Below are 13,020 nucleotides of genomic sequence, written 5' to 3'. Positions count from 1 at the left end.
CATTTATGTGTCTCTGTTTTTCTGTGTATCTGTACATATGAAATCCTGTGTTAACTCACTGTTGACTTTATTTGCCCATGCATGTAACTTTGTGTCTATACAAGCGTGTGTCATTTCCAAACCTATCTGGACCTATACATATATGTTCTTGCATATGTGAGTATAATATATGTACATATGGTTCATTGTGCAACTAAGATTCCTTTTGTTTCTATACTTACAAGTGGCTGGTATGTGTCAATGTTCATATAAGTATGCTGGGTGAGACAAGGTCATCATACATATCCAGCTACTTGACAGCAAAGGAAGCAAAACCAAATCTGGAATTGGAAGAGTAATTGTAGCCATTTTATTGACAGATCTTCTAGCCAAGGTCAATGACATGTTATTCCACAAGGAAAGCATTGGTTGGTTTCTCTTTGCCCCCGGGCTGCTCCTGGGTGGAGTCATGAGGAGAAGGAGAGAAGGTGGATGAACTGGTCAAATGGGTCCACAGGCAAGGAACAAGCATGTTAAGTAGACATTGGAATTAGGGTCCCTGGGACCTTTTGAGCTTACGGATAGCAGCACTGGTATCCCCTTCGGTGGCAATGAGCGCCTGCAGATTGTCATGATGGTTCCCAAAGCCCAAGGCCCTAAGAGATTCCATTTGCTGGCTGAAGAGAAGCTCTTGGGCTTGTATAGAGTTGGAGGGGTCTTCAGTGAGGGTTTGTAGTCTCTGAAAGACTGCTCCAAATCTGTGGCAACTCTCAGACTCTTTAGGTCCAGCTATGTCTGGCACATCCCAGGACCAGGAAGCCATGTCAGGGTGTGTACAACTAGGGGCAGGAAGCCAACCCAAGCCCCAAAGGTAGGGTGCTATCCAAGGCAGAAGAACTGGTGCTTCTGTGGCCAGCAACTGGAGGCCCTGCTCAATTTTCAATATTCCCTGTGATGCTTTAGGATTGGCTAGGGAGAGTAGCAAATCAGAAAGCTGTATCTGCTGCAGGAAGGTGGACATCTGTTGCCTCCACTGTTCACTCAGCTGAGGTATCTTCATGAACAGCATTATTTTGGCAGCCAGACTGGGATTGTTCATAAGAAACCGTATCACGCTTCCCGTAATCTGGGAGTTCGTCTGCTCAGCCAACAGCAGTAGTTCATCTTCTAATTTTGACTCCAAGTCATTTAGAGACATGCCTTCTTCCTGGTACCACTGAGTAGGCTCTATGCTCAGGAGAGTTGGCACCTCAACGGACTGCTGAATGGTACCTGGACAGTTTTGGTCCTTGGTGGAGATAGCTGTGGCACTGACACTGGAGGTGTGATTCTCCCTGCTCGGCGTGGCACTGCCTGAGAATAAACCACATGAGCTCGTGTAAATAACTTGAATTGTAGGGAGCTGTGGAAGTTTGTCCTGCTGTTCCTGGCATGGTAGTGGAGAAGAAAGTGAAGGCTGGACTTGCTCTGGTATTTGTCCTGACAGATGATCTGTGAAACTGTTACCTCCAAAGATATCTTGCAAGTTGTTGGTCATTTGCTCATTCATATCAGCATGGTTCTGAACCAAGGTACTGTTGCCACCAGGGATTGTCTCTAAACCCAGATATGGCTGTAGATTCTGTGGATTCTCAAGGTTCGGTGAAGATTGTTGGATCTGCATTATCTCTTGGATTATGGCAAGTTTTCTAGCCAGTTCCAAAGTCTGCCATAAAACCTCAGAATTGTCAAGGATGTGGGAAACCTCTGGATTCTGTTGCATCAGTTGTTGCATCTCTGGATGTTCTGAGATGATCTGTCGCATGAGATCTGTGTTGGGTGGAAGCTGCTGAATGTTATTCTCCAGCACCTGTTTCATGTGGCTTGGACTGCTTGCTTCCAGATTCTGGGTATTTACCTTGGGCATCTCTGGCTCCACAAGAAGGGTTGATTTTACTGGGGTTTGACTTGTTTCAGCAGGTTGACATACCCCACTGCTCTTTCTTTTGATGTCTCCATCCCTGTTGCAAGGCTCATTTGAAGAGCAGTTCCAGGAGGAATGGGATACAGGTTGAGAGCCATACCTGGATTTGATGACCAGATGAACCGTGTGACCATCCAGGATGCCTCTCTGGCCCAGTGTGTCATGGTCTCTGAGAAGGCGACCCATGAAGACCAGTACTAACTGATCAATTTGACACTTGAAATGAGCTGCTAACTTCTCCTTGAACTCTCTCACAGAGGTGTCATCAGCTACCATAAAGTCTTGCTGCTTGCCTGATGTCTTCACTATTACTCGCGTTACACTTGAAGACATATTCTTGTCTGCAGGCAGATGTGTCAGATTCCCACTCTGGGCCATCCTGAGTGTTCAGGTGGTGACATGCAGCATTGACCTTAACAGGTAGGCAAATAGAGAGCAGATAGATGCAGGGGCGGAAGGGGTGAGAGCAGACAAATGTTTCTACTGGCCTTTGTCTTGGATGTTGTATTCTCAGGTCACTGATTAATTTCGTTGTTGCTCATAAATGAGTGACTTGGATGGGGTCAGGTACTTGGTGGTGGTGGTGTACCCCCACCCCAGCTTTCCAGATGTGACCCTGTGGATGCCTGTCTTGACTACTGATTCATACGTGAGCTAAGTGGTAATGACTCCTCCCAGGGGAGTCTCTCCCATTGCCCCACCCATCAAAGCAAATCACTTCTTCAGAAAGGGGACATTATGATGTCAACTCTAGCCTGAAAGTCCCTATCAAAGCCAGACTAGCTGGGGAAGGAAGGTGTTTTAAGAGAATCCAGACTTCTCCGGCAAAATAAAATATAATTTGCAAGACATCTAGAAACAAAATGAATCAGAATAAGACTGTTGTTGTTTGTTGTTGTTATGTACCGGCAAGTCGCTTGCGACTCATAGCGACCCTATGTACAACAGCCCTAAAACCTGCTCTGTCCTGTGCCAATCACACCATCTCCGACACACCCATGCCTATTACCCCAGCCACTGAATCAATCCACCTCATAGAGGGCCTTCCCCTCCTGTGCTGTCCCTCCATCCTCCCAAGCATGATGTCACTCTCCAAGGACTGGTCCCTCCTTACAGGGTATGTTCTTTACAATCACTTGCTATGCATCAGAGAACTGGACAAGGAGAATTGATGACTTTGAGCTGTGGTGTTGGAGAAGAGTATTTAATATACCATGGACTACTAAGAGAACAGATTCATCATAGAGAGGGTAAGAACAGTCTGCTTCTTGGAGGCAAAGATTCTAAAGCTTCATCTGAAGTACTTTAGACATAATTGCAAGGAGGGACCAGTCCTTGGAGGGGGATGTCATGCTTGGGAGGGTGGAGGGACAGCACAGGAGAGGAAGATCCTTAATGAGATAATTTTATTTAGTGACCGGAGTAATGGGAGTAGATGTGTCAGAGACAATAAGGTTGGCACAGTAAACGTAGTGTCTCTATGAGTTGTAGGCAACTTGACAGTATATAACAACAACAACATACGAGATTTTATGTAACATTATGTGTGGCTTTCTTCAATGAATGTCAGAATAGTTGTGATGGTTCAAAATCGGTAAGTGTGTCTATCAGGGATGTATTCTGGCCCCATATATTTTAATCTATATGCAGAACAGATCATCAGGGACACTGGGATGTATGAGGAGGAATGTGGCATCAAAACGGGCATCATCAACAACCTGCATTTTGCAGATCACACAACCCTGCTTGCTGAAACTGAGGAGGACCTGAAGTGCTGCAGAAAGTTAAGGACTGCTGCCTTCAATATGAATTGAAGCTCAACATCATGAAAACAAATATTCTCACTACTGGACCTATTGGAAGCATCATTATGAATGGTGAAGGGATTGAGATTGTTAACAGTTTTAGGTTACGTGGCTCCACAATCAGCACTTTCAGCACCAGCAGCCAAGAAATCAAGAGACGAATTACACTGGGAAAGTCAGCTGTCAGGGACCTCTCCAGAGAACCAAAGAGCAACATCAGTCTGCAGACTGAGGTGAGCCTGATCCAGGCTATAGTCTTCCCAATTGCATGCTATGTGTCAGAGACCTGTATAGTGACTAGGGATGATAGAAGGAGATTTGATGCCTTTGAGCTGTGGTGCTGGAGAAGAGTGTTGAATATAGCATGAACTGCTAAAAGCACAAACAGGTTAGTCCTGGAGAGGGTGAAACCAGACTGTTCCTTGGAGGCAAGAATTCTGAAGCTTCATCAGACATACTTTGAACATGTTGCAAGAAGGATAAGTCTCTGGAGAGGGACATCATGTTTGGGAGGGTGGAGGGCCAAACCAAGAGAGGAAGACCCTCAGTGAGATGGTTTGTTCAGTCACTGGGTAATGTAGGTAGGTGTGTCAGAGACAACAAGGTTGGCACAGATAGCAGGGTTTAGTGCTCTTGTGCATGGGGTCGCTAAGAGTCACAAGTGACTCGATATCACATAACAATAAGCAATTAATAAAACTACATATCTTTGGACATGACTGTGGTCTCTCCCATAGGAGAGGGATACTGATGTTAAAGATGTGGGGGAAATAAGTCTTTAGAAATAAAAATAGGAAAAGAGCAGAGGTATCAAGTGAAATAGAGTTTGTTTTTCTCCAAGGGTCTATATTTTGAGATTTAGACTCTCATGTGGAAGGCAAAGCACTCTAGCCTAGGAAGCACTAGGGTTTACCATAGGACCTCCCTCTATGTTGTTTGTTGTTGTTGTATGCTGTCAAGTTGCTTGCAACTCATAGAGACCTTATGTACAACAGTGCTGGACCCTATCTTGAGCTAATTTCATTGTCTTTGACACAACGATCCCCATTACCCCACTGTGTCAATCTATCTCATCCAAGGTTTTCCCCTCTTTTGCTGTCCCTCCACCCTTTAAAGTATGATGTCCCTCTCCAAGGACTGGTCCCTCCTTGATATATACCAAAGTATGTCAGACAGAGCTTCAGACTACTTGCCTCCAGGGAGCAGTTGTTGGGTGTTTGTTTGTTTGTTTGTTTGTTTGTTTGTTTTTACCAACTCCAGGACAAACGTGTTTGTTCTACATAATGTTCAAAACTCTTCTCAAGAACCATAACTCAAAGGCATCGATTTTTAATCTATCATCCTTAGTCATTGTCTAACTTTCTGATGCATAGCAAGTAATACAAAGACCATGGCCTAAAACGGGCACACCTTATTCTCCAGAATGACATCATTGCTCATCAGTACTCTGGAGAAGTCCCTAACAGCAGATTTTCCCAATGTAATTTCGTTTTTTATTTCTGACTGCTGGTACCAAGAGGTATTCCAAATTAAACATGTTTCTTTGCAGAATATTTTTTTTCATTTCTTCAATACTCAGTCTTTCCCATATGTCATATTAACAAACTTTTTTACATTATTTTGTCACAATGTCTCAGTATCTATTTTAGAGTGAAATACTAATTGGGAAGCATCTATAATCAAGTGAGGTAAAAGTGGATGTAATTACAAGGCAAGACTTCCTGGAACAGGGTTAAACTAGTAAAAAAAAAAAAACACACCCCCAAAAAAACAAAACCCCAAGATTATCAGTCCCATGCAAATTTTCTACTAGTAGTTGTTGTTGTGTACCATTGAGTTAGAACCATCTGGCAAGTTTTCAGAGTCAGCTAATCCCACAGGAGGAGATTGTCCCTCCTTCTCCCACTGAGAGGCTCGTGGATTTAAACTGTATGCCTTCGGGATTGCAGCACAGCTTCTTGCCACTAGGCCACCAGAGCTTCCTCACTAGTAGTAGTTATGAATGCGTATTTATATCTGAGTTGATGTTTGCCTAGAGATGAGACTGATGGATAGATAGGAATGAAAATGTGGATATGTATTTCTGAATAAATATGTATGTAAAAATGTATTCATGACAAAGTCTATGGAAGATATTCTGGTATCCCCTCTAAGGGGGTAAGGACATTGCACATTGAACGCTTAAATATCAGATCCATTTTGCCTTGTGGGAAAGTGTGCCATACAGAGTGACAGTGACTAAGAAAATGGGATCCTACATTCTCCGTATGAGGAAGATAAGAAAAGAGAACACAATTGACCAGAAGAAGACATTTCTTGCAATCACATCAAAGAATTCTTTATTGAGAATGTTTTTACACTCAGGCCAATCCATATAGACCCTCCTTGGGCTTGTTGCTAACCTTCTAACTTCCTAGAGCAGGACTCAGAGATAGACTCAATTAAACTTAAAATGCAATTGAATCAGGACAGAGAAAATTTTCTTTTCAGATTAAGACTTTTCCCTTTTCTACCCACAGATCACATAGGAGGGAAGTGTTAAGAAAGGGAACTACTGTCTTCCATCATCTCCCTTGGGTCTTCTGTACTGGAAATAGGTACTTTTATACTGAGGCAATTCTGAACTGAGATTGCGATTTTATAGAATTGTCTAATTCACAAATGTTTAGAATGTCAAATCACATAATGTAAGATCCCGATACAACAAAGAAGATAATGTATCCCATGCTAATTTTTCGGGTTTTTTGGTTTTGTTTTGCAAATCAAATCCACCAAGACCAATACTAAAGGGACCTATAATATATTGATTGATTATATTAATTGGATACATAAAGAACTAACTAAACATGACCAATGCCCCCTAATCATTAAAACTGATGCCAATTTGACATAAAGCTCTACCTGGAAGAAAAGAGGAGGAAGAACTTTCATCAGTGGCTTGTCCAGCCTAAAAGCACCAGATTGTGAAGGTTTAGTTAATTGATGGGTTTGGATAGGGCATAGGCCCCAAAAGGTTTTGCCTGCTTCCGTGTCAGAAAGGTGAGGTCATAAGTGACCAGGTATGCATCATTGAAGACATAGAGCTTGTGGTCAAAGGGGCTGTAATTGATCCCCTGTAGAGTATCCAGCATTTTGTCCAGGGTGATGCTTATGTAATACTCCTGCCCAGTGTTGGTATCAAAAGCGTAGAAGATCTCCTCCTGGCGAGTACTCGATGGGCGTAAGGCGTAAAGCACGCCACAGGCCATGAAAGCCCCTGACATCGCTGGCTTGTGTTGACCAGAATACCAGGTTTTCTCCACTTCTAGGGTGCTGTCATTGAGACGACTCACAACAAGGTTGCCTTTAGTTCCTTCAGTGGCATAGAGCACCCACAGTCCTTTCTCATCACTAGCAAAATCTATGTCTTTCCAGGACACACCAGCATAGGAGAAACGATTTTTGTAAGTGGCACCAGCCAGTGAGCGTTGCAGTACCACAGTGTTGGAGGAAAGGTCTAACTTGACCATGTCATTTGTGCCATAGTAATTAAAGTACATGAAATTTTTGTACACAGCATTGCCACTACCATCACCATAGCCCATATACAGCTCCTTGTAGTTCTTAGACAGCATCAGATCTTCATAGGACTTGTAGAGCCTGTAGTAGTCAAAGTACCTAAGCCAAGCCCACCCCGACATCAAAATCATTAGGTCAGAATAATAACAAAGGTTACAAAGTATGTACTATTTTGGTTAAGAAGTCAGGTCAGGTTAATGTGCTAATTACCAGCAAGGCCTTTTAAACCAGACATAAGGAATCTTAATCCTTTCTCTAATAGTAACTGTAATGTAATAACTAAGCCATTGTAAAATAAATGTAATATTATTCTTTTCTATTATATCTTTACTATATATGTAGTAAGCTGCTCTGAAAGAATTGACAAAAACAAAGCCCCAGGAAGTGACAACATACTAATTGGCATATTTCAACAATTGACATATTTCAATAATACTGACATATTTCAACAGGAGAGCTGCATTTTTTTCCATTCCAAAGAAAGGGGGCCTGACAGAGTGTGGAAATTATCCACAGTATAGTTGATATCATACTCAAGCAAGATTTTGCTGAAAATGATCCAAAACCAGAGGAATGTCTATCTCTGTTTTTCATTGACTTTGAAAAGGTGTTCTACTGTATGGATCACAACAGATTATGGCTGGGTCTGAGAAGAATGGGAATCCCAGAACATTTGATCATGCTTATGCGAAACCTACACTTAGACATACTTAGACTTGGATCAGAACAGAGCAAGGGAACACTGCATGGTTCAAAATTGGGAAGGGTGTATCAAAGGACATATCCTATTTCCATACCTTTTCAATCTATATGCAGAACAGATTATTTAGGAGGCTGGGCTCTATGAGGAGAAATGTGGCATCAGGATTGGAGGAAGACTCATCAACAATCTGTATAATACGGATAACACAACCCTGCTTACTGAAACTGAGGAGGACCTGAAGTGCTTGCTGCAGAAAGTCAAGGACTGCAGGCTTTAATATGAATTGAAGTTCAATATCAAGAAAACAAAGATTCTCACCACTGGGCCCATTGGAAGCATCGTGATAGATAGTGAAGAGCTTGAGATTGTTAACAACTTTAGTTTACTTGGGTCCACAATCAACACTCTTGGTAGCAGTAGTCAAGACATTAAAAGATGAATTGCACTAGAAATGTCTGCTGTCAGAGACCTCTTCAAAGCACTGAAGACCAACAATGCCAGTCTGTAGACTAAGGTGCACCTGATCCAAGCCATGGTCTTTGAAATTACTTGCTATGCATCAGAAAAATGGACAATAGCTATTAATGATAGAAGGAAAACTGATGTCTTTGAGCTGTTGTGCTGGAGAAGAGTATTGAATGTACTCTTCATGGACTGCTAGGAAAACAAACATGTTTATCCTAGAGAGGGTAAAACTGGGTTGCTTGTTGGAGGCAAGGATTCTGAAGCTTGTCTGACATAATTTGGACATGTTGCCAGGAGAGACCAGTCCTTAGAGAATGACATAATGTTTGAAAATATGGAGGGTCAGCACAGGAGAGAAAGACCTGGCTGTGATGGATTGACATAATGACTGGAGAAATGAGGGCAGGTGTGTCAGAGACAGTGAGATTGGCTCAGGACAAAGCAGGGCTCAGAGTTACTGTTCACAAGGTTGCTATGAGTCGCTGTCAACTTGATGGCATATAACAACAATAACAACAATATTTACTATATTATTACTGTATAATATGACAAAATTGTGTTGAAACATTAACAGTAACTGTAATGATAAAAAGCAAGAGTGCTTTTATTTCACTATATATGCATTAACTCATTTAAGAATTTTAATAAAATCTTAATAGAGAACATTTTAGCCCCTACAATTAGCAGACTGGGTCTCAGAAAGGTTAAGTAATTTGCTGAAGGTGACACAATTTATCTATAAATGGAATAACAACAGAAATTTTCTACTTGGTTATCAAAACTAACAGGATAATGAAAATATAACAACACTGGATTTTTTTCACAACGTAACAAATTCTACAAATAGTAGCTTCATGTTTTCCTCTCATGGGCATTCTTGTATAACATTGTATCTGTTGGATTATAAATGCCATATTTGAGTAGGGTAATTTTAAAATTTTTCCTTTAAAATCCAGATGTTGAAATTAGCTTTCTGGAATCAGAAAGCTAGAATTCAGAAGTCAAGATCTAAGGAAAAGTATTCTTGAGATAGGCTTAAGTTAGGGACAGAACTAGCACTGTCTTGGCATGGTATTTAGAATGTCCTGGCAATAACCACCCTTGATCCATGAAAGGACCATTAGGAAATGGTTTTTCAGGACTCAAGTAGGTTGTTCCTGGAATTAAAAAAGAGGAAGCTAGGGATGCTCAGAAAGGAGTTTGCTAAAATGAGGGCTTGGAGACATTTGTGATGAATCTGGATGTAGAAAAGGAGTCATCCTGGACCTACCTGAGATCTGCACGCAGCGGAGCCACCCAGTAGAGGCTTGTATTTGCATTGGGATCCCAGTCTCGGCCCCAGGCACCTGCCTTGTACGAAACACCTCTCCAATTAGGTTTTACCACATGGGGCTTGCTAACTTTATAGAGGCCTCTATGAGCACAGGAACCTGGATAGGGGAGTGGGCAAGGTGTGAGTTAGGTGTGAAGCACACAATCCACAGAGAGTAAGTATGAAAATATAATGGGCTTCTGTACATTTGAGTATGTGGATATTTTCTATATGGTTGCATATATAAATTCATAAATATGTGTGAATTTTTGCAAAATAGAAGTTAGTGTATATATTTAATTATGAGTATGTGTGGATAGAGATAGAGATAGAGATTTTATGAATATGCCATATATGAGACCACATCAAAAAGGGAATTAAATATTGACTCTCCACCAAGATTTTACTGCCTTCTCCTTACCTTATCACAGACAAAGCTGTACTCTTCAATCTTGGCCTTGAGGAGATAGGGCCTTGACAAATATAGTCTGGGGACTCACCAGGGGACAGGGGTGGGCCAGAGTAGCTGGAGTCTTGTTCTTTCTCTCTCATCTTCTCACACTCCTTTAGTTCACCCTCGAGGGTATCCACTTCTTGGCGCAGAGCCATGAAACTGCGCTGGTCAGAGTCACTTAGAAGTTTGAGAGTGAAACTTGCATTTGCCACCTAAGGAAATGTCACACAGGAGATGTGGTTCGTTGCTGTCATTCTTAAGAGAACAAATAGAGCAAAACAAACTCTGCTTGTGTATTCTCCTCTAGAAAGATACAATTTTGGAAACTGTTAGACAAGTGAGATTACAGGAGATAATGCATTGTGGAGGGGAAAAGTTTCTTTAATCCATCCTCCTACCTGTCTCTGGAGTTGGTTGAAGAGGCCTTGAGAATCTTTCATTTCTTTTTTCATCTTAAGCTCCTCTACCAATGTCTGTGCTTCCTCCAGCTCCAAGCGCAGCTGACTGAAGGTGGGGGCTTCATAAGAAGAAAAGGCACTGGATTGCATTTTATAAACCAGTTTCGAGACTTGGTTATCTTGACCTTCAAAGAGCTGTGCAAATTCACTGACCTGGACATAGGTAGGATAAACTGTCAGTTCTCCAAACTTTCCTGATACCTTTTCTAATCTATATGAAAAAGCAACTTCAAAGGCCATCAAGAGCCTTTGAAGAAGGCATTGGTATTAGTCTAATTTTATTACATTAAAAATTCCTATGCATATCTTCCTTTTACCTACAGGAGGAAACTCATTCTCTGAATCACTTAAATCCTCTCTTTCTTTTCTTAGTAGAACTGCACCCTCACAAGTGGCTTTGAAGAACAAACAAATAAACCATAAACCGTTTTCAGTCTGGCCCTTTCTAGTCAACTCTCTTCAGGAATTCCATGTGTGACCTAACAACAAATGTGACTCTAATGCAACCACTGCTACAAAGGGTCACTTCACTCTTCCTTTCCTAAAGAATTGATCCCAAGCTTCCCACTCTTGCACACAGTTCCTCCACAAATTGCCGCTTTTTGTACCTTCAACTTCAACTCTCCCTGGTCCCATTATCCCACTTCCAAGCCTTTGCTTATTTGGTGAAGAAAAACATAATAAAAACTGCTTTCATCAAGTCCTTTCCATTTCATAAATCTTTCTTGTTAGTATTGTTATGTGCTGTTGAGTCAAAACTAACTCATAGCTGACCTCCAGTGAGTTTTCAGAGACTTTAAATTGCATGGGAGGAGCATGCCCATCTTTCACCCTTGGAGCAGCTGGTGGATTTGAACTGCCTGCTTTTGGACTGGTAGCCCAATTCCTATTATCAATAGGCCACCAGAGTGCCTTCATTAGCCTCTCAGTGGCACAAACAGTTAAGTGCTCAACTATTAGCTAAAAGATAGTTACTCAAACCTACCCAGTAAGAGGGAGGCTTTATCAATTGTTTCTAAAGGTGATGGCTTTGTAAACCCTGCGGAATGTAGTTCTATTCTGCACAAGTGAAATCACCATACATATTCTATATGTGTCCCTGAATTTCCCTCTCCCTATGTTTCAGTGCGCTCATACCTATTAATTCGTACATTATAACAGGAAACATTCCCTACATACATTCCCACTCTATTATTACCACTAGATAACCCAAGCATAGCATCTAATTTCCTCTTCATACTAATGATCCACCTCAAAGACCAGAAATATGTTTCCTCCAGCTACTTGTCCTGCCCAGGGCTGAACCTCATGTTGGTACAGGAATGTCTGAGCTTGGAGCTCTCAGTCTGCTCCTACAGCACCAGCACTTACCCTGGAGAGTGCCTTCTCATACTTGCTCATGAGCTCCTCCAGATGCTGCAAGGAGTTGGAATTTCTGGTCATATAAAACACACAGTGGCATGTGCCACTCTCATCCAAGGACCTCCCCATGCCTTTCATTATCTGCAAAATAAAAGCCATAGGCATATTAAGCATAATATAGTATAATATGCCCAAAGCAAGAGACGGGGAAAAAATCTGACCTTACCCTGGTGTTTCTATGAAGAGCTCTCCGCCTCTACAAGAGATTCTTTTTTCACCATTCAGAATGGATTGAGTTACCCTCCCCTTGATTTCCAAGTCCACAGTTAACTTCCATCTGCCCCTGTTAGTAAGGCCACCCTTACCTGCAACACACCAAATGGATCTGTCTGCCATTCACAAAGCTGAATGACAACTTAACCGTTGAAAATCTATGTGAAAGAGCAGAGCTTGTCCAAAGAGAATAGGTAGATTTGGGATGGATTTGTTAAAGGATAGAGTTGAATTTTAATGTTGTGCAAGACCCTAATTGTAGAGGCTTAGCAAATTCCCAGAGCTTCACCTTGTCTTGAAGACAACAGAGATAGAGACTTCCCAATCATCCAAGAAAGTAGTTAGTAACATCAAGAGGCACCAAAATCTGAGTTATTTGTTAGCACTTAGAAGGATATTACACAACATGAGTGCAATTTATAAGGATGAGGGGGAAGTTCTACGAACCTAAAAATCATTTTACTGATTCACATGGTTAGTGAGTGATGAGGCTAAGCTTGAAGGTAAGTTTCTATGTCCCGTGATATTACACTTTAGAAAAGTACACAAGTTAAAGCTATGTCAGGTGGGTATGCAGTGCAGATTAGAAAGGAGAAGGTAAGAGGCAGCTTCTTACTTCAGCTTCTTCCTGAGAGAACAGAGGTGGTAGGGAGGTTCTAGGTCTGAAAGATGTCTAATTTTGAGTTTT

At 41.7% G+C, this 13,020-nt stretch overlaps 1 protein-coding gene and 1 pseudogene across 1 annotated transcript in view; both read right to left on the bottom strand.

Moving 5' to 3' along the window:
* Window positions 1-529: 529 nt before the first annotated feature.
* Window positions 530-2,350, bottom strand: LOC102872535 (annotated as a pseudogene).
* A 4,372-nt stretch (window positions 2,351-6,722) lies between these two features.
* LOC102872138 (olfactomedin-4-like) overlaps window positions 6,723-13,020 on the bottom strand; it is a 10,092-nt gene continuing 3,794 nt past the window's right edge. The window contains exons 2-6 of the mRNA XM_006885655.1: window positions 12,069-12,200; window positions 10,638-10,850; window positions 10,286-10,451; window positions 9,744-9,903; window positions 6,723-7,404 (exon numbers count right to left, since the gene is read on the bottom strand). Coding sequence (XP_006885717.1) covers window positions 6,723-7,404; window positions 9,744-9,903; window positions 10,286-10,451; window positions 10,638-10,850; window positions 12,069-12,200 — 1,353 coding nt within the window. The remainder of the gene's footprint in view (window positions 7,405-9,743; window positions 9,904-10,285; window positions 10,452-10,637; window positions 10,851-12,068; window positions 12,201-13,020) is intronic.

The sequence above is a fragment of the Elephantulus edwardii genome, unplaced genomic scaffold (genome assembly GCF_000299155.1).
Source record: "Elephantulus edwardii isolate Elephantulus edwardi_28Jun2011 unplaced genomic scaffold, EleEdw1.0 scaffold00044, whole genome shotgun sequence".
In the NCBI taxonomy this organism is placed as follows: domain Eukaryota; kingdom Metazoa; phylum Chordata; class Mammalia; order Macroscelidea; family Macroscelididae; genus Elephantulus; species Elephantulus edwardii.
The sequence above is the reverse complement of the archived record's forward strand: the minus strand, read 5'-3'. Positions and strand labels throughout refer to the sequence as shown.